The sequence below is a fragment of the Psammomys obesus genome, unplaced genomic scaffold, assembly GCF_907164565.1.
Source record: "Psammomys obesus unplaced genomic scaffold, mPsaObe1.curated_primary_1811, whole genome shotgun sequence".
Lineage (NCBI taxonomy): Eukaryota > Metazoa > Chordata > Mammalia > Rodentia > Muridae > Psammomys > Psammomys obesus.
The window spans coordinates 2,423,279-2,445,855 of NW_026596109.1; the positions used below are offsets into that span (position 1 = coordinate 2,423,279).

Sequence of the window (22,577 nt, forward strand, 5' to 3'; positions counted from 1 at the left end):
TGTGTGTGTGTGTGTGTGTGTGTGTGTGTGTGTGTGTGTGTGTGTGTATGTATATACGGAGGCTGTTTTTTCAAGACAGGGTTTCTCCATGTAGCCTTGGCTGTCCTGGACTTGCTTTGAAGACCAGGCTGACCTAGAACTCACAGAGATTTGCCTGTTTCTACAACCAGAGTGAATGTTTCTATATTTCACGAACAATAAAAAAAATTAAACCAATAAGAAACTCACAAACACTTCTTTTATTCAAATATAGTTTTGTCTAGGACCCAAAATGTGGCATCTGATACCTCTTCTGTCCCCTTTTTGCCTACACTTCCTGCCCTGCCCCACTGACATATATATGGTCACTGCAGGGCCATCCAATTTATTACCAACATCACTTCAACGAAAGCATGTTTTTATTTCTCTATCTTCATGAGTGATAAGAAAAATAATAAAATAGCACCTTTGTTTCACACACACAAAACTAAAGACAAGTCTAAGAGCCTAGGTTATAAAAAACAAAGAATTCCTTTGTTTAAATAAAATAAAGCATTATATCTTCTTTTAAACATGTACCATAAAAGCAAAAATATCTAGCAAATTATATTCATTATATACATCTTTTTGTGTATGTGTGTACAAATGCATATTCTGTGAGAGTGCGTACAGATTTATGTAGGTGTGTCTTCTTAACATGGGTTCTGAGGTCCCCATGATTGTATGATAAGTATTTGCAGAATAAGCCATCTCCTCCTCAGTTCTATCCATGCCTTTGAATTGTAGAATATTTTAAAATATCTTACTGAAAATGATACAAATCTGAAAACTAATTAATGTGCATACTTTTTTTTTTTTTTTTTTTTTGGTCAGGACAAAAAAAAAGGTTACATCTAAAATGTGTGCAAGCTTAATAATGAACTAAACACAAAGGCACATGGAGAAGTATTCCAGGTATACCACTATCACTCACATGCTTAGATTCTCAAGTTCTACAGCTTAACATCAAGACAGTAATTGTGGGCCAGGATAGAAGACAAACGTTCCTTCTTTCCACAACGAAGAAAAGAAATCCCTGGCTAAAGCTTAAACCAGTACATTGCCAATAGCTGCAAAGGGACACGAACCATCATCACTAGAGATGAGTGATTGTTTCTACCACAGGTAAGCAGTTGCAACAGTTCAATAGTTAACTAAGTGGAAATTCAAACTCAAGCATCCCTCACAAACACCACAATCATCAGCATCAAACAAAAGTAACTAATCGAGGCTTTAATATTCAGAAAGCTTAGGTTATTTTACCTGTCATCAACAAAGTGTAAGTTTTCTAAACAACCATTTTTATATTACTATAGATCTTATAGGGCTAACAGAATCTTAGTCTACCATGCATCTCCTGAAACGTTCAGAACCACTCTGAATGACAAATAAAATGTCCTATTAATTTTAACAAGAAATGATAAAATGCAGGGATGGAAAAAGTGATCGTCATGGTTCGTTCCCAATAATTAATTTAACCAAGCTCTCCAATTCAACTTAAAGAAAGCTGCATATATGACAGTATTTTAAAATGAAACATGCCCTTCAATGACTAACACAGTGAACGTTCCTTAGTAGAGAATGGACAGATATTGCGAATGCGTGACTCACACCATGGACTACATGACTGCTGCAGTCTCGGCATGAATACTTCATGAAAGACACTTTAATGCTCAAAAGAATAAAATACCTGGTGACGGGGAGTTAGGGTAAGTATTTGGCAGGCGGAACACATAATAGATGTATGATGCGAGAAGGTTGTTCCTGCCGTGCTGGTCATGGTTTCCTTCTAAGTTTTTGTGAAGTCGATTTATAATTGATGCCATAGCTTCAAAAGATGCTTGCCCTAGATTAACTTTTCAGAAAGAAGAAAATATTTTTGCTTTAATATTTTTAGATTTGCAGTTCCACATAGAAGAAGGCTCTTCCCTATTACAAAAGGCTGTAAGTAGAATGACTGATACAGTAAGTGTATAAGATATAGAAATATTATGATTTTGATATTTTGTACTAGCTCAACAAAAAGTAATCTTGAAAACAAAAGGAGCAGAAACACATTTTATGAATTTAATGTGAAAACTGTGTCAGATTAGTTAAAACAGAAACACTGCCCAAGTAACATCTGAACAAAGTTCCTTGACGTATTTAATCATGTCAGAGAACTATGGACAGATAAAGGAGGCCAACTGAGTTTCCTAGTATGAGATAATCAAGTGAGGTGGCTATTTGAAGGATTAATGAACATGTACTGAACTAAAAGGGCAAGAGGGCAAGACAGAATCCTGAGTGGGTTTAGCAGTCTTCTGCTTTCTGGTTAATTCCTTTTCTTTCTTCCCCTCATTGGAACTATTCCAAATCAGCAGAATCCTTCCCAAAGCCAGGGCCAGGGCCTGGAGAGATGGCTCAGATGTTAACAGCACTGACTGCTCTTCCAAAGGACCAAGGCTTGCTTTCTACCACCCTGGTGATGGCTCACAACCATTAACTGGGTCTCCAGAGATCTGATGCCCTATTCTGGCCTTCACAGGTATCAGACATGCATGAGGTATTATTATATAAGTATATGTATGAATATATATATATATACATATATATATGTACATGTATATGTATATATATATATACATATATATATATTCATACATATCAGGCAATACTCCCATACACATAAAATAAAATTTAAATTATATTACATTTAAAAAAATCCATCTTACTCCCTTCCTAGCAATTCTTACCTTCTATAGCACTCAGAACAGGCATAAAGCATGAAAGGCCTCAAATCTGTCTACAAACTTATTAGAACTGAAACTCCTATCACCTTTCCAAGAAAAAGCAACACCCATGAGAGATCTAATTTCATTTTCATTCTGTGAATATGCTTTAGTGATTCTTTTCACACTCCATCATCTTGCATTTTTCTCCTATTTTGCAAAAAGATTTATGTAAACATGCTCACATTCACTTTTTAATTTTTATCTTATTTGACATGTATGCGTATTTTACCTACATGTGTTTCTGTGTATCACTTGCATGCCTGAACAGGCCAGAAGGGGGTGTTAGATCCTTCTGATATGGAGTTACAGATAGTTGTAAGCCTCCATGTGGGGGTTAGAAATTGAACCTGGATCCTCTGGAACAGCCACAGTGCACCATCAAATCCATTCTTAATCCTCCACTCAACCCATCTTTCCCTTCTAACCAAACTTCCTACATTTCTTCCTTCATTAGACTAAACTATACTTAAAAACTTGATCAGCGGACACTTGTCAGGAATGAGATGTATTCTATAGCCAGCTGCTTGGGTTAAATGTTGGCTGTGGTTCAACAAAAATAGCAAACAGAAATAATTCTTTAAAAATCTAAGTTAGAAATGCAAAATTATAAATTTGTGCTGTTTCCCACGTAAACTTAATTACCTATTTGGCCAGCAATCACAGGCGGTCTAACAACTAAAAGTATCAGTTTGTCAAGCAGAAGATGAAGAAACCGGACCACGGGTTCTAGCTGTGAAGAACTCAAGGCTGAAATGCTACTTTTGAGCTCACTCTCTAAGTTGTTTTCCATGATCCGCATGTCCCCAATTCGGACCGGGAACATGTGTTCATCCAGAGCGTTGACAAGAGCAAAGAATTTGTCAAGATAAGGATCCTAAAACAAAGAACAAACACAGAACTAAACACTACCCATGTTAATTCCCAAATCCTCAAGAACTTCAGAACACTACTATTAATTGATGAAGAAAAAAAAAATAAAACCACATACAGGTATACACAAACACTTTACAATTTAATATATCCCTTTTTACGGATCATTGTGAGACAGCCATTTCCAATACTCAGTACTCAAGGAATCCTTGAATCTCATTTTCGGTTTGAGTTTGCCAATTTTTTTGGAGCTCAATTCTCATGGCAGGTATTTCAGTAACCTGTGTCTGTTGCTGTCTCACTGTCATTTAGCTCCATCTCCCTTGTAACACTGTGCAATAGAGAAGCTGGGTCTCTCCACCCATGCTACCTCCTTATTAGCTGTAATCTGCGGGGATGGACGATTTGAAAGGCTCATTTTTACTTTCCTAGTGGTGGCTAAAGGTACAGATGTTCCTATGGCTGGCGCTCTCCGCCAGGTTATTTTGACACCACAAAATGCTACATGTCCTTACAGCAACTGCATCTTCTTGCCAGAGCTTTCTTTGGACTTCTAAGATTCTTCCTTGAAAAATCTCTGTCTGTTATCTGTTGTTATCACAGAATTCTCTTAACGTCCACTTAATAGCAAATCATCTTGAATGTTTTGAAAGGTCTGTATCTAAAATGTTCTCCGTTCAGACTGCTGGTGGATTTGTCTCCTAACCGAGCCTGTCCACTCTTATTCAGTGTCCCTCCTTACCACTAACACAGTGAAAAACCATGAGCAAATGACCTCAAAAACTTTCCACCTGAGACATTTGACTCTGCCAGAATTAAATGAGCTTGCAATAGATTTTTCTACTCTTATTTTGCCCGGCACTAGAAATTAAGAATGGGAAAAAGAGCATAATTTGTTCAAAATACATCAATGGCATTTAAAAGACAAAGTATTTAATGGCAGTTAATGAAAAAGTCTAAATCTATATTTTTAATCAACCTATATTCCTAAATTCTTGCAAGAGAACAGATATGACTTAGAAGATAATATGTTCAATTCATTTACGTGGAATCTGATTATAAAAACTCACTTGTGTGTGAATGGACGAAACAGCAACAACTTCAACATTAAATACACCTTTGTGGTTATCTACCCACTTCATACCAGGCAGAGGAACCTGTAAGACACCAGGCAGAGCAGTCATACACCTGCAAAGGTATTATGAACTCAGCAAACTCAGTAACTCCAAACCTTAATGACTAAAAATACTGTGGAAATTGCTATTTTTATTTATTCTTTGAGAACGCCATACAAATATACAATGTATTCTGTGTGTGTACATGTATACACATGTATGTGTGTACATATATACATATATTACATACATACACATAAAATACATTATATATATATTCCACTTTCTCCTTCCAACTCCCCCGAGGCCTCTCAATATAAGCAAGTATATACACTAGATTCCTTTTGTTTCACACAAATAAAACTGATATAATTAAAAAATTGAATGCAAAGACTTTGAAAGGTGAAAAGAAGAAGATATAGGCTAGCAACCTCAGCCAGCAAAACCCCAAAAGCAGGTTTCTTCTGTTTTATTTGTGCTTTATATATCCAGGACTAGATGTGAGAGAATGGCAATCCAAACATAGTCCAGCAATCAGGGAACAAACATCCTTAACACAGATGAAAAATCAGAAGGACCTGTAGTCTTGCCAAACAAGCCAAACATCACAGACACACACCCAACCTTGTGGCCTTTTTATGTGTAGAAAAAAAAAACCTAGTCCAGCCAGGTTCCCATTTCAAATTCCCACACAAAATCAGCGATCCAATCCCTCTACTGAGGCAAATAACAAGGTTTGAAACTTCAAAAATATTTTTTCCCCTTTAAAGACTATGTAGATAAAATGTATAACCTGTTTATAATTTCAGTATTTCTATGGTCTGGTAATTTGCAACATAAGTATCTGGGCACTCTTTAAAAATGTCACATACATGGAATATTACTCAGCGATAAAAAACAAGGAAATCATGAAATTTGCAGGTAAATGGTGGGAACTGGAAAAGATCATCCTGAGTGAGGTATCCCAGAAGCAGAAAGACATACAGGGTATATATTCACTCATAAGTGGATATTAGACATATAATATAGGATAAACATACTAAAATCTGTACACCTAAAGAAGCTAATCAGGAAGGAGGACTCTGGCTAAGATGCTCAATCCCCATTCAGAAAGGCAAAGAGGATGGACATCAGAGGAGGGAGAAAAGAGGGAACAGGACAAGAGCCTACCACAGAGGGCCTCTGAAACTCTACCCTGCAGGGTATCGAGGCAGATGTTGAGACTCATAGCCAAACTTTGGGCAGAGTAAAGGGAATCTTATAAAAGAAATGGGAGATAGTAAGACCAGAAGAGGACAGAAGCTCCACAAGGAGAGCAACAGTTCCTAAAAATCTGGGCACAGGGGTCCAGCCAAGGACCATTCATGGAGATGGCCTGGAACCCCTGAACAGAGGTGGCCTATGTCAGTTCAGTATCCAAGTGGCCTCTATAGTAATGGGGACAGGGACTGTCTCTGACATGAACTGATTGGCCTGCTATTTGATCACCTCCCCCTGAGGGGGAAGCAGCCTTACCAGGCCACAGAGGAAGACAATGCAGCCACTCCTGATGAGACCTAATAGACTAGGGTCAGAGGGAAGGGGAGGAGGGCCTCCCTTTTCAGTGGACTGGGAGAGGAACACGGGTGGGGAAGAGGGAGGGTGTGATTGGGAGGGTAGGAGGGAGGGAGGTACAGGGGGATACAAAGTGAATAAACTGTAATTAATAAAAATAAAAATAATTTAAAAAAATCACAAACTAAAAAAAATAATAAAATAAAAATGTCATGTACATTTTTAGCACAGTCTTTTAAAAACTGCTAATTTAATGAAATTTGAAAGCAAATAAATGGAATGGGGAGATGATAAATGATGTAAGTTACTAATGTTCCACCGCTTGAATCAATAGATTTAATGAGCAACTATATTATAAATAAAACATTTTATATAATATTATTTTACAGGTAAAATAATAAATTAGAAATTATCACTGTCCAACATGGGCATACGGTTGTTGTGTAATTCAAATGCTGATTTTTGTACCCTCCATATCTGGTTGCAATCCTTGTTCTGAGAATCTCCTGTCTTAATGGTGTGTAAACATTGTTCTCCAGTTGTGCCCTGGTATACCAATAAAGCAGCTTACAAGCAGTTACTGAGCATGGGAGAGAATAGGGCTGGACTTCCTGCCAGCCAGAGAAGGAGGAGTTAGAGAAGGGACATTCAGCCACAGGCAGAGGTCCAGGAGATACCAGGAGAGAGAGCTCAGCAGAAAAGTTACAAAGTGCAAATAACTCTGGGATGAATGCTGGGAGGAAACCAGATTAGTTTACAGGGTTAAGAATAGAGTAATAACTGTTCAGTTCTTGTGCTGTGAAGCTTATTATTAAACAAATATAAAGGAGTCTCAATTATTTGTGTGATAGCCAGATTAAGAGAGAAACTGAGAAACAGTTTTATAAAGATAAATAACAGTCCATCTATAGTGCAACCACTATCAAATTGAAAACATTCCATATTAAAATCTTCTCATAATTATGTAAATACATCTCTAAGATAAACATCTAGAAGTATAAATCATGAGGTTAAAAAAAAATGTATTTTCATTTGATGTTGTTGGGCATAAACAAATAAAATCGTTTTAAGATCCAGGGAATAATGACAAATAGTCTACACCAAGTTTCATACTCCTACAAGAAGAAAAAAAATCTAGCCCCAGGCTGAAACCCTTCTCTCTCTTATGAATTTGCTCCCTAAAGCCCATCAAACATGGCTCTGAAAGCCATGACATCTAGGGATGTCATCCCTCTGCTGAGACACGTTAGTGACTAAGATCTTTCCTTCATTCTAAGGTTCTAACAGTATTCAACAAGAATGAGAGCACTTTGGGACATTCTTTGAGGTATCCTTGGAGCTCTCTAATAAAGCTATCACTAAAAATGTTTCTTTACCAGAAAAATAATCCCAAAAAAATGGATACACAGAAATGATACCCCTGCTCATTGTAGAAGTCAAAGGCACTGCTGCGGTTTGGTAGGAAGTATGCCCCAAACTCGTGGATGCCAACTGATGGGCATCTGGTGAGTGACTGCGGCAGAGGTCTCTATCCTCTTGAGTAGAAAGCACGCATGTTTCCCTTGCTCTGTTCCTCTCACAAATGCTCACCAACTGACTACAATAAGCTAAGTACCGCTGTGAATACTTAAAGACATCCTGCCTTCACAAAAGATATATTCTATAGAGAATGACTACAGAAAAAGTAACAGCCAATGACAGAAAGTACGAGGAGGAAAAAGACAAAGTAAGGAAGTCAGGTGGTAGCAGCTGCTTCTTAGAATAATCACAGGTGACTTCTCTGCAGAGATATTTGAGTGGGTGTTTGATGAAAATGAGATACAGCTTTTCCAGGACAAGGAAGTGCAAGGGTCTGGGCCTCAGGAAGAACCTCTGTGCAATGGTAAGAGCAGAGTGAGTGACAGAATACAGTATGAGGGTCAGAGCAATAGCCTAGCGGGCTGTTTACATATATAAGCTGATCTGAAAAACCGTCTTGAGCTTCAGTCTGTAAACAAGCATCACAAAGAGAATACACATGTATCTCAGGTTATGTTCACCAGTGGCCAGCCAAAAGCACTGACAGACACTACTAGTCATCAGGGAAGGGTTCACAGAGGTACCGCAGCTCTGTGAACCACAGCTGCTAGTAGTTCTTCATGAAGATCTTTCTGAGTAAGGCAAGAAGCAGAGATGGGCAGAGTGGGACTCCCTGCCTTCACACAGCCCACAGTCCCATCCTGTGAGCTTCTGGTCTCTGGTGTAGGAGGCATGGAAATTTGGCTCTGACAGTTCGTTTTGTTCAAGATGAACCAAAATAGAAGCCTCCTACAGAAAACAAGCTGGAGTGTACTGTCCACATCATAGCCTGGAAATCCCGGATACAGAAGGGACAGAGCCACTGCAGGATTGGCTTGCCGAGAACAGCTACAGGTAGCTTCTCCTTAATTCAGATTACATTTAGCGAACAAAGGACTTGAGGGAACAAACTGTATGGACTATAATGCAGAAAATGTTTCCCTGGTTGGCAGAAAATCTGACACAGAAGATAAGTATTAGGTAGCAAAGAACAGGGACAGAATTTAACAAGATGGTATATTAACTGCACTCTTTTAGAAGGTCAACACTAACAAGATAGTCTATGGCCTGGTGAGATCACTAAATACAAACTGACATAGAAAAGAAGCTTCAAAAGAACTCCCACTGGATATTCTAGACCCACGGTCAGCACCAGCCTTGAGCTGGTTACAGGAGCAAAGAACAGCACCTACTTAGAAGGTGCTAGGACTGCAGACTTCAAGAAATAAAAACGAGAAGGCTCCTTTATAAACACTACGGGAACAATTTATCTCTCACACTGGTTTCTACATTGTTCGCTGAAGATAAAACATCACTGTGTATATTCCTGGAAAGTGATAAAACAGAACTTCTCCTTTGCAACAGGAGCTGTAAACAAGCTGTAACGTGAAAGTGAACACACTTTATCTAAATATAACTACACACAGAAGCAGAAATGAATTTCAAATGTTAGACATTATTTGTATAATCAAATGACTTAATGTTTGTTTGGTTTGTTTTTTGAGACAGGGTTTCTCTGTGTAGCCCTGGCTATCCTGGACTCACTCTGTAGACCATACTGGCCCGTAACTCACAGAGATCTGCCTGTCTCAGCCACCACACCTGGGTTTTAATGTTTGTTTGCAAAGATTATACTTATATTATTATTTGTGTACATGTGTCTGTTTGTCTGTCTACATGTTTATATGTGCAGGAGTATGTAAGTGCCTTTGGGTCCAGATGAGGATGTTGGATTCCTCAGAGCTGGAGCTGCAGGCAGTTGCATGCCACCTGGTTTGGGTGTTGGTAAGTGAATCTACGTCCTTTACAAAGTAGCAAGTGCTCTGGACTGCTGAGCTGTCTCTCTAAGCCTCCTCATTATTTATCTTTTTGTGATTCTTCACTGTAAATTATTGAAAAGTTAAAGCATTATATTTTATATCTATAATGACATAGATTATAAATTCTCCCAAAATTATTATAACATATAACTTTTTAGTCATTAATTTTATGTTTCAAAAACTATCAGTTAAGCCAGCAAGATGGCATAGTGGGGTGAAGGCTTTTGCTGACAAGCCTTGTAATCTAATCTCGAGCCTTGGAATCTACACGGTGAAAAAAGAACGTTGTCCTCTGACCTACACATGCGTATGATGAAATGCATATATACATAAGCGTGAGCTCACACACAAAATCAACCAAGCAATAAATAAATGTCAAATTTTTAAATTATCAAGGCTGAGAAGATGGCTCAGTTGGTGAAATGCTTGTCATGCAAGTGTATGGACCTGTGTTCTCTATTTCACTTCCCACATAGGCACCCAGGCACAGCCACCACTGCTCACCATGACCAGAGCTAGCGGAGGGGAAACAGCAGGTGGATACTGGGGGTTACTGTCTTATCAAACCAGATAAACTGAGGCACTCAACACTCAATGACAGGCCCTGGTCAAAAGACATGGCATCAAATGACTGGGGAGGACACCCGCGTTTACCTCTGGCCTCTACACACACAATCTAATATTCCACACACACATTCACACACACATATTCCCAGGCTAGCTTCAAACCTGTGTCAGTCTTCTGTCATAGCCACTTAGGAACTAGTTTGCTACCAAACCTAGATAAAACCTCTAAAGTTTTAGAAAGAAAAATGGTAATTTATCAATTTCTTTACTATTTACATTCACATAAAAGAAACAGCAATCTTTGTTTGGTAAAGATCAAAATCTCCTCTCACTGAGCCTAGAGAGTTAAGCATGCTGAAAGGCACTGACCTCTGGAGAGAGCACGGAATACGCCTGCGGTGGCTTTTCCAGTGAGACTGGAAGGCAGAACTGCCCAGTCTTCAACCGCCCATTCTGCAGCATTGGTATCCACTGCAAATGAAAAAGAAATCACTGTGTGGACAGCCTGCTTTAAGGATGTGACATAACCCAAATTTCTCATGTATCAACAGGCATTAGGAGTTTTAACTACCAAAGTAATGATGGCCTTCAGCATTCTATTTCCCTGATGATATTTAATTACTGACTATTTTAACATGTAGAATTCAGTATGTAGCATTATTTGTCAAGGAAAAATCAGTTCTAGAAAAGAATACAAAATGAATCTATTTAAAAACAGTACTTTCAATATAAATAGCAAAAACCTTGAATGCTGGAAAAAAACGTATATTTCCTTACAGTGATTATAATTTGTCACAAACATGAGACAAAAACTAGTGAATCAAATATGAATTCCACAATTTGAGTTGAAGGATAAATTCCACAACAAACTTGTGTGACAGCACCTCATGCTGGCCTTTGCTGTGCTTTTGACCTTGGCAATTTGACCATAATTAGTTTTTTGTAAACATCCAAAGGCTTTAATTTCTTGCCTATGGGTTTCTTTTATTTGTCAAATTTGTATTCAAATTCTCTCAGTGAATTTATTGTGTTTATATTACATTAAGAAAACACCCAATAGTCAGAACCAACATATAAGCCTTTATGAAAGTTATTAGCTAGTTAAGGATATTATTGAGCATCTGTGATGAGAACGCTTCCTCACCAGTGCACATTTTTATATTACAGAGCATCAATGGGCCGTACTCAAACAATAGAACCATCTACCGAGTACGACATTTGTTGGCATAATGTTCTTGTGGAAGGTATACAATTTACCCCTGTTTGTTCAAATGCTGATTTCTCTACCCCACCATCTGGTTTTAGTCTGGACATTGTATCATGATGCTTATTCTAAGCATCACCTGTCTCAAGTTTGTGTAAACATGCCACCACTTGTTCTCTGTATTACCAATAAAACAACCAGCCAATGCTGAGCAATGGACAGAATAGGGTGGTCCGGAGCAGAGGAGAAGGAAGCGAGTGAGACGAGGCTGGGAGAAAGATCTGAGAGGAGAGGACCTGGAACCAGGAGGAGAGATGAACCAGAGCAAAGATAGGACTAAAAGTAAGTATAATGTGGGAAATCTGAAGGTGAGGAAACTGTGTGCTTGGAGGTTTAGGATGGAGTAACTATTGTCCAGCATTTTGCTCTAGGTTAATTAGTCTCTGTGTGTGATTTGGGTATACAGCTAATTTAGGAATAATCATTGTTTAACTAAAGATAAATCAATAATAAATATTAGTGACCAGCAACATACATTCTATAATATTTTAAGATATTTAAGATCCCTTAATACTAACGTAATATAATAACAGAATGACTTACTGTGTATCCAACTGGGGTCTCAAGAGGAGTGTTTTGTTTTTGTTGACAACTAACATGATAAAAAGTAAAGAGCAAGTGGTGATGGTCAGTTAAAGTGGCAGGGAGTTTAACCTTGACTTCTTCATGAAAATCAGGAGACCTTAATACAAAGAGATAAAAAACAAAAATCAATAGTCAATAATTTGTTTAAAATAAGTAACATTGCATCCACTTATCTGAATGATCTTAAGATTAACTCAGGTTCATGCATTATTTTTCCTTTACTCCAGGATATTTTTTCATCATTCTCAGTTTCTAAATAATTGACTTCTACTTCCAGATGAGGGAGCTAACACTGTTTCTGAAATAGTTCATCACATTTTTACTAATGAGCTGAAGCATCCTACTATTTGGAAATTCATTAATAATTACTGCCTGGACACTGAGATCGTCACCACACTGGATGCTACTACATTTATGAACCAAATTTTGCACACACTGCACAGAATAGTCAAACAAGTATTGCAGGTATATACTTTTAAGCCATACCATAGAAAATCATTTTTCTTTTGTTGGAATACAATCATGTTTAGAAAGGATATCTCTAAAGATACCTTAACATTAAGTTAGCCTCTCTGTGGAATGTTTTCTTTCAACCGTTTCATGGTTAAAAAGAATAAACAATGTTAGCAAACACCCTACTGCTGACACAAGAAAATAAAGACAAAATCAGAGAAAGCCCACAAATTGCACTTGTTCAGCCGCATACAAGTGCTTCTACCCATTACACGAATACAAAGACTGTCACGCCGCATGATCATGACGCTTCATCTCAAGGGACACTTTAACAGAACCATGGTAGTTTTTCCATGATGTACTAATAAAAGGGACAGAAGTCAATGGAGGCATCTTAGTTCTCCATTCTCAGCATCTTTCAGAATTACAGTCAATGGAAATACATGTAAGTCATGGTTCCAGCCACCTTTAAAGAGAAGGCAGTCCTTCCTGCCAGGTAAGCTTCTTTCTCAGATGTCAGTCAGTGCTTTTTCTGTCCAAATACACCTCAAAACTGCATTGGCAGGTGTGGATGTGATCACAGAACACTAAGCGGAAGTAGGGCTTAAATAATGTAACAAAAGAGCTGGTGCTAGCTGAGAGTCTGGTGCCTGGTGATCATTCTAGAAGGCGTGGACCTTGATTTGAACCTCACCAATCATCACGATTATAAAAACCTGGATTTATTAGCAATGTCAGATGGTATTGCCATGCTAATTCCACTAACAATTAAAACAACAATAATAATGACCAGCTAAAATGAGAAACTTTTAGAAATTGTTGCTTTTATAAAAAATATATTTCCTGGTATGCAGTGTTTGGGTTCATTTCTTCCTGAAATCACATTATTAGTGTGTGTAAAGATTACTGATTTCAATATGGTGGTTTGCCATATTTAGACTTGATTTTTATTTTTGTGTTTTTTTAAAAGATAAATAAGATAACAATTACCCTCAAAGCCATATAACTTAGTAGGAAAATAAACTGGACACATATGTCAAAAGGTACCCTGTAAAACAAGGGTTGGCAAATGCTCACAGGCTAAGACCAGTCTACCACCTAGTTGTATACAGCCTGAACATCATGAATGAGTTTCATACTTTTAAATGATCTTTAAAAATCAAAATAATACTGTTTCTTGACATGAAATTCAAATTTCAGGGTCCTTAATACAGTTTTACTAAAACACAGCCATATCACGTTATTGTAACATTATTGACTGTTGTGCTTTAGAGCTACAGCAGCAGAATTCAGTAGCTGCAAGAGATGGTGTGTGTGCCACAGGCTTACAACTCTTTCATCCTTTGTAGAAAATGTTTGTTAACTCCTGATGTAGTACCCATAAGGTTAAGCATTTCTAGAGCAAAGTTAAACAGTTTTTTTTTTCAAGTATGATATCACAATATGATACTTGATACAGGCCTGAAAGAACGTATAGAATTTAGTAAACACAGATCCAAGAAAGGCCCAGAAACAAAAAAACAAAAAAGCAGAAAGGAGAATTTTAAGACTTAAAATTTTTATTAAATACCAGAGAACAAAGAAGAACGTCAGAGATGTCAAATTCTGAACCAGAAAAAAAAATGATTATAAAAGTAGAAAGACAGAGTGTAGTGAGGCCAAACATGGAAACCAAGAAGACAAGACACACAAACCAGCGTGTCTCATTGTTAGTGAAAAGATGCATGCGTGCAAAGGGGCAGGGCTGAAGAGGACTTGGAAGCACGCTGTGCACATGTTAAAGTATTAGCACGTTCACCGAATGCAGAGCAGAGCATGGCTTAGGAGGAGAAATGTGGAGAGGATCACGAGCAGAGTTTTAGTATTTTGTTTGGAAACGGGGTCACTGCAGAAGGAAATCTCAAAAGCTAGACAAAGTAAAATGTGGCTACAAGAAGAAGGTGAGAAAGAGGGAAGTTTAAAGGAGAGCAAGGAAGCACACACCGGAACAGCACCAGGGAATGACTGGTGTCTGTTACAGTGCAGCACGAGGGATACTTTGAGGTAACAGACGGCGCCATAGAACGCCAGCGGCGAGCAAGAGACAAGAGCTGAGCATCTCCTGAAGAAGTGAACTGGACTAGGAGCAGACGTGAGTCATGGGCAGGAGAGGGGCCACTGCTGCCACTGAAAGAGAAGGAAAGGCAGACAAGTGTGGGGAGAACCTGAGCAGTGATGAGAGAAATTACGGATCTCAAGTTTGACAACTATAATCAGTAAGCTAGAAATACTGAAAAAAAAGAAAAAACAAAACAGAAGCTGCAGGAAAAACCCACACAGTTCCTTTTCTCTCACAGTTCATGAGGGGAAACTACAAAATAAAACCAAATCAAAATGCTCCCAAGACTAAAAAAGAGGAGCTAACAGACGGTCCATGTGATACAAAAAGCACAATTCTGTGATGGCTCACCCAATAGGACAATTTTGTGATTTTTTTTTCTAACTAAATTTAATAACCACCCCTCTTACATGCAAAGAAGAAAATAAGAGCTAGCTAAGGTTAGCAATTTCTCATAGATGTAAAACTCGAGAGTCACTAAATCAAAAGATGATGGACTTGAACACATCACCTCTTCAATGGGCTTGAGCATAGCAGAGTTCAACAAAATGGGGAAGTGGCCAAGGAAAACAATAAGGCAAGGACCAAAGGACCAGAGTACAACACAAATAACCATACAGGAAGAAACAGAATTTTTTTAAAAAGATGTTTTTTGCACAAAGGCTTACATTTGAGACATCTACCAAGAAGAGCTGTATATCTACAGACTGAAAATTGTCACTTTGATGTCAGTCGTGAATTTGGCACATTCAGTGCAGCAAAGCATTTGGTAAACATACGAATGTGAATGCTAACAATGGCACTAAGAAGTGAGTAACTTGAAAGAAATATTTTAATTCAGTACCTGTTATGATATACTACGGCTGTATAGGCTTCCTTTGAAAATTCTGAACAGCTAGATTTACCAAAGATTACCTGTAACAAATAACAGCATGTTGAAACTTGGTTGAAATAAATGCTAGATGTTTCATATCTATGTAAGAATTGTATGCTTTAATAACTACTTGAGAAAAACGGGCAAACTCAGCCCAGTGAAGAACAAATGTGCCTACTTACGATCTTTAAAAGCTCAATGGCTCAACTGTGTTTTCAATAGTAGACCCACTGACATTCAACCATTCAGAAAGCTTCTACACTTACATTTCTATTCACTGAGTAATAAGATACATTTTTGTCCTCTTCCCTTTCCCTGCAGTTTTGAGGCATATGACCAAAGGTGGCCTTGAACATGTAGTTGAGGATGGCCTTGACTCTAATGCTGGGACGACAGGCAGGTGCCACCACGCCTCGTCTTATGCCCCCAGGGCTTCACACACTAGGCAAGGTCTCTAGCAACTGAACGACATCCTCAGCCTTTTTCTTAAGGAAAGTGAACATTCTGGGCATGACGTTACTTTGAACTTATAATAAGAAAATGACCCTACTGCGGTGGCGTAAATGTACTATACAAAGTGGTGGCTTTACGAAAACATGGGAGTACTGCTGAAGGTCATTTACTAACTGTTCGTAAATGGTACAAAAGTATTAGTTTCAGGTTATGCTCTTTACATACACCCTGTAAGTTATTTCATAATAGAGGTGCTCCAGGTTAGACTTACGCGTATGTGTTATTTTAAAAATCCACCACATTTAAAAATGTACAGTACTTACACAAAATTGAGCCAGGGACACTGGTTAGGGACTGACCTCAGGGTCATCATTAGTACTGTGACAGTACAGCTTAGAAAAGCACAGATTGAACGCTTAAAATCCAACAACTATCTCTGCATATGCATCAGTACACGCGTACCATCCCACTGTAAGCGATCCAGCCTATTCCTTTCGTAAAGGAGGTAACTGGCATTTGTTTCTTTTCTAATATTTCAAGCAGGAGCTTCTATTTTAAAGGAATAGCAAATATAGCAATATTTAATTCCTTTGATAAGCTTTATTTAATCAATTTTCCAATGCCTTAGAATGTTTCTATTTGTTTATTTTGTTCTTACTTTCGTATGAGATTTGTAGCCCAGGTTGGACTTTGATATTTGATATTTGATATGTAGTCCAGGCCTAAATTCTTAATCTTCCTGTATCAGCTTGCCAAGTACTGGGATTAAAGGCATGCACCACCAGACCCAGTTACCTTAATATGCTTTTATAAAATTTTACTTTAGCCCCATAATTACAAATTTATAGTTTTGTCTTACTGACAATTATGTAATCAAATTATATGAAGACCCCTTGAATAGTCATAGTTTAAAAATATAAACAATTGCATTATGCCTATGTCTATATTTTTTCATAGCAGCCATTAAAACTATAAAAGCATTATACGATATGTGTATATTTGTATGTAATACACCATTGCACATAAAAGAATTATATTCTCATATAAATAATACTCAGGTGAAAGGAGCAGAGCCTCTTTTTTCTTTAGAAGCTGTCTCTTTTCACAAAGCAGAATATTTACCTATGCAAGAACAGAACAAAGTGACCGTGTTCAGTTCTGACCATCTGACATGTATTTTGTCCCTCAGCAACATGGGTGAGCACCAGGTTAAGTGCCGAGCACTATAATCAGCATCAAGACACACAGACGAGTGAGACAGGGTCCCTGCCCTCAAGGAGCGCACAATCTAACACATGCAGCCACACCGTGGACGGAGTGAGAAAATGCTCCCCTAACACCAAAGAGGAAGGTCTGGTTGCCAGTGTGGGAGAAATGTCCCCAGTGCTGTGAAGAAGAGGCCAGAATGTGCTCAGACACAGAAGACAGTGACAGTGAACGATGCAACACTCTTTGACATGTAGGACATCTTTCACGAAGCTCAGGCTTACATGGCAGTTCAGACACAGTGTCTTTTTACAATACAGTACCTCATCTAAAATAAAACATTCATTTGTTTAGCTGAAATAAGGCTCTGAATAAGAGAAAAATGCCAGTTTCAAGGCTCAGAAATACATTGCAAACCTGTTTAGAAAATATCCAACTCAACATGCTGTATGAAAGATATGAAATAGCCGCTGCAAGAGAATACAAAGATGAATAATTTGTGCTCACTGATGTCAAGGAGACTGACAAGTGGATATAACTGTGACAACAGGAAAGGAAAAAAACATCTTTCCTCGTGAGTAGAACAATCTAAAGAGCTTGATTAAAAGACAGATTTGAAGTATAAAATGAGCAATGCAAACCCTGGCTTAGCTAAGCATTTTCATTACATTTGCACTGTCTGGAGCTAAATCTACAGCTTTGGCAGATGCCCATTCTATGTTTCACTTACCCCAAAAGCTTTATTGTCACAGGACTTGAATGCATTAGCAATGGTGGCTGTGGTAGTCAAGAATCACCTCAGGCTAGCCACAACAGATTTCTAACATGTGACTTGGCTGTGGCTCACTGGTGACTTCACTGTACTCATCACTCTCAGGGACAGGCCTGGACCTTCCTTGGTCCGCTTTCTAGACTCTCACTGTCATAACCATTTTCCTTTGGAACAGGGAGAGGGGAACTTCTTCATAAAATGCTTAGCTATTATCTCAGCCATCTGTCCCACCTCTCAACACCTTTTCCTTTGACTCAATTAATCTTTCAGTAACATATCAGTTCTCAAGAGTTTTTAAATTGCTACTTAGTTTAGAGCCACAGAGATGAGTTAATTCCGATGAGACTCAGCCTGGGCACTGGGAGTTTTTAACAACTCCCTAGATTAATCCAGTGTGCACCCAAGATTAGTCTCTAGGGGTCACCTATAAACCCCTGTAGATGACAACCTCACCTCCTCCCTCCCTCGCCTGCCATTCATCCTAAAGGGTGCTGAGGAAAATCAGAATCACCAGAGCCAGAAGTAGAGGAAAGCCACCCATTCTTCGAGGGTGTTCCCTAGATGGACTCGACTGCAGCCTCTCACTGTGTTACACTCACTAGACTGGAAGATTTATTCATCTTTGCATCTCTGAGAGTGCTTCACAGAAGCCAAGTATCATAGCTAGAATTAAGCATGTTACTATCTACTCAGGAAGCAATGTAGTTGAAATTTCATTGAAAGATCACATTACATTATACTTTGGAGCTGCCAATCAGTGATATGCAAGAACACAAAAGCATCATGTATTTGAATAAAGCATGAAAAAGAGAGACAGTAAAGAACGATTCTTACCGGCATTGCGTTACTCGGATCTTCTCCATACATAAACTGGACTTTCACTGTGATATTTCTGGCAGAACCTTGACGGTTGGCAAAATTAAGACTTTGAGGGTAAATGAAGAGGAGATTTCTGTAAAAGCAAAAAGTATAAATAATAGTGAGTGCACATGGAAGACTACTATCGTCATGAGTGCACACCTGGGAATACTGTGCGCGTGAATGCTGGCGAGTACATCTAAGAACACCATGTGTCTTTCACTATCACTAAAGACAGGTAAAATCATACTCAGTCACTAGTTGCCAGTGCCTATGCTCTATGTGTTTTTCATGTACTTGATCCTTAGAGCAACATTCAAATACATAGCAGCAATCAAATATACCCTAATTTTACAGATAAACTAAAATCCAACCAATCCATCATAGATTGAATTCCATCCTTAGACGTAGGTTCCAGTCCCCAAGGTATTTCAGTAAATATGCAAACATCCTAAAGAATTTCAAATTATCAAGTACTTATGGTCTCGAGCATTTGGGCTAAAGGATATTCAGTCTATGATGGTTTGGTTAATTAAATTATAGTTTAATTAACTGGTTTTCATATGTAATGAGACTAAACCTCAAGGCTTAAAACAGACAATAAATCAGACTCCAAACATTCTCTTTCTTCTATAAGAGGCTTTTGAAAATTAAGTATGAGCCAAGACATTACAAAGATTTTAAAAGACAGTTTTAATTCTATTTTAGCTCCTCCAAGTAGATACAAAGAAAATGAACTTCACAAATGTGTTTTTGGTATAAATCTGATCAAGAACTTACAAGGAACAAAATGCCACTTTATTATTCAAAACTATATTGTAGAAACCAGAAAATAGCTCATTACCAAAGTGCTGGCCATGCATCAAGAAGACCTCAGTTTAAGGGCAGAGCCCACCCAAAAGGTGCAGGCATACCTGTGATAGCAGGGACAAGCAGAGACAGGCGGCCCAGACCCTACTCAACATCCAATCTAGGCCAATCATTTGAGTAATAGGCTCAGTGTGAAACTCAAAAGTCAGTTGTCTCAAAAAATAAGTTGGACAGCTCAATGAGGAGGACACCTAAAATTGATTTCTGGCCTCACCATGCAAAGACATCCATGTGAACGTCTGCCTGCGCACACACAAGCCACATACAAATATATGTATGTGTATTACAATACAAAAGAGACAACAGAGTCACATAGTTACTGTGAAATAATTATATTCTACCCTTCATGTAACAGATGTCTTTCCAGTACATAACTGTATATCTTACACTGTTTAACAGTTCCTGCTACCAACAAAGAAATGAGAAATAATTCAACCAAAGACATAACTAAAGAATGAAAAATGAGAGTTACTTTATGTGAAGACCATTGCTTAGGGCTGATGAACAAAATATGAATAACAACAAGACTCTGAAAACCAACTGCTGGGGCAATGAAAAGAGATCTAAGTTTTCTAGAGAGCGGTGATACATAACTTTTTAATAAACATATCTTTTATCTTAATACACATATCTTAATAAACACATCTTTGACTCAACAAATCTGCTTCTAGCCTAAGGAGAGAAATAGATAAGTGTGGTGAAAATAGTTTATTACACTCTTTTTATAATTAAGAATAATTAAAGATAAAAAGGATATACTACACACCACGACGTTAAGCATCCCAAATAAACAGAAGTTCAAAATATTCCCAAGCCTGAAACCCTTTAAAAGAAATTTTATTTATTCGAGCACTTCTAAACTTTTAAATTTATTTTTTATTTTATGTTTTGAAACAGGCTCTTGCTATGTGGCACTGAGCGGCTTGAACCTCCCTGTGTGGACCACGCTGAGCTCAAACACCAAGATCTGCCTGCCCTTGCCTCCACCTCAAGATTAAAAGTGTGCAGCGTCATGCCTAGCTTTTCTGTTTTTCTCTTTATTTCTTTTCTTTCCTTTCTCTCTCTCTCTCTCTCTCTCTCTCTCTCTCTCTCTTTTCAAGACAGGGTTTCTCTGTGTAGAGGTAGCTGTCCTGGACTTGCTTTGTAGACCAGGCTGGCCTCGATCTCACAGAGATCTGCCTGCCTCTGCCTCCTTGAGTGCTAGGATCAAAAGCATGTGCCACCTCACCCGGCTAAGGCTGTTTTTTTTAATGACACTTACTAAGAGCTGGCATTATGCCACAACTATCATGGTTCATTGTACACAAGCTTTTTATTGTTTAAATATACAATGTACTATTTCAATTATTGCTTACATTCCTTCACGTGCTGGACCTGTGACCCAGAAATGAATTCCATCCTTAGACTTAGGTTCTAGTCCCCAAAATATTTTAGTACATACACAAACATTCTAGAGAATTTCAAATTATCAAACAATTATAGTTTTAAGCGTCTGGGTTAAAGGGCAATCTACGATGGACTGGTAAGTGATACCTAACTAGCACGCTGGGCGGAGGATTAAGTGAGAGGAAGATTCCAGAAGAGGGATGTACAGTGGCATTTTCATGTTTGTGGAAAATTCTGTGTAGTAGCTTGGGTAGGGGAACGATACGAAAAAGAGAAGCCAAAAAGAGAAGGTAGGCAAAACCGCAGTTCTAAAATACTAATGTGGATGGTTTTAGTTTTTTTCATATATCTTTTTGCTTAAATATTTTAATAAAATAACGATAAAAATTTCAATAATAAGGGATGAGAATGTCTGACAAAAAAAGGCATGTATCCACCATTACTAATCAAATGGAGCACAGTACTAAAATAATGACAAGTGCACAAGGCAATTTAAAAGGCGTCAGGATGGCCCATCTGTGATTAATAAAGTGAGAAATCAAAGATGACTATAGCTAGCCAACTGAAATATTTGCTGACCACCAATGAACACCGTACAGAATGTTAGGTCATGGGAAGTCAAAGGAAGATCTGGACTGCTAACCCGCTCAGCAGGTAAATATAATGCCACCACACCTGGTGACCTCAGTGGAAACAGTATGGACTACTGCTAGTTGTCCCCTAACCTACAGCATGCTGTGACACACACACACACACACACACACACACACACACACACACACACACCCCAGTCTCTTGCAAAGCCATGCAGTCACACAGCCACATACACACTCCCAAACTCTGATTTCTCTTGCTATCTCCCTACATATTCTCCCTTTTCTTTCCCTCCCTCTACACACACACACACACACACACACACACACACACACACACACACGCAATGAGATGTCTCAGCGGGTAATGAGCTTGCTATGCAAGCTTGAGAGCCTGAATTCAATCCTGGATCCCACAAAGGCATAAGATGAGAAATGACTCCACAAAACTGTCCTCTAACCTCCACTGCTATACTCCCAACACCCACATACATTAACAATACTAACTTGATCAAAAAATAGAATTTAAAAGCCATTCTCTTATGGTGAACGTGCAGCTTAATGGAAACAGAAATACCTGTAAAAAGATCAAAATAATTAAAGAGGTATGCAGAAGCTTTGAAAGACATATATTTATTTGGCTATGAACTTTCTTTTCTTTATTTATTTTTGAGAAAGGGTCTGGTGTAGTCAGATTATTTAATTATTTGTTTATTTGTTTATTCAGTTAGTTAAGTAGGTAAGTAGGTAGGTAGGTAGGTATCTTTGAGAAGGATCCCATGCAGCCTGTGCTGGCCTTGAATTTACTACACAGCTGAGATGGGTCTTAAACTTCTTGCTTAAGAACATCTTCTTGACAATATTTTCTGTACTAATCTAGAATTGAGCAT

The 22,577-nt window shown here is 38.2% G+C and overlaps 1 protein-coding gene across 6 annotated transcripts in view; it reads right to left on the reverse strand.

Annotated features, from left to right (window-relative positions):
• The window catches only part of Dock7 (dedicator of cytokinesis 7), a 191,754-nt gene that overhangs the window by 80,108 nt on the left and 89,069 nt on the right, over window positions 1-22,577 (reverse strand). For all 6 annotated transcript variants that reach the window (XM_055628697.1, XM_055628699.1, XM_055628700.1 and 3 more), the window contains exons 15-21: window positions 18,815-18,932; window positions 15,520-15,590; window positions 12,083-12,221; window positions 10,645-10,746; window positions 4,733-4,819; window positions 3,435-3,666; window positions 1,709-1,873 (exon numbers count right to left, since the gene is read on the reverse strand). In XM_055628697.1, coding sequence (XP_055484672.1) covers window positions 1,709-1,873; window positions 3,435-3,666; window positions 4,733-4,819; window positions 10,645-10,746; window positions 12,083-12,221; window positions 15,520-15,590; window positions 18,815-18,932 — 914 coding nt within the window. The remainder of the gene's footprint in view (window positions 1-1,708; window positions 1,874-3,434; window positions 3,667-4,732; window positions 4,820-10,644; window positions 10,747-12,082; window positions 12,222-15,519; window positions 15,591-18,814; window positions 18,933-22,577) is intronic.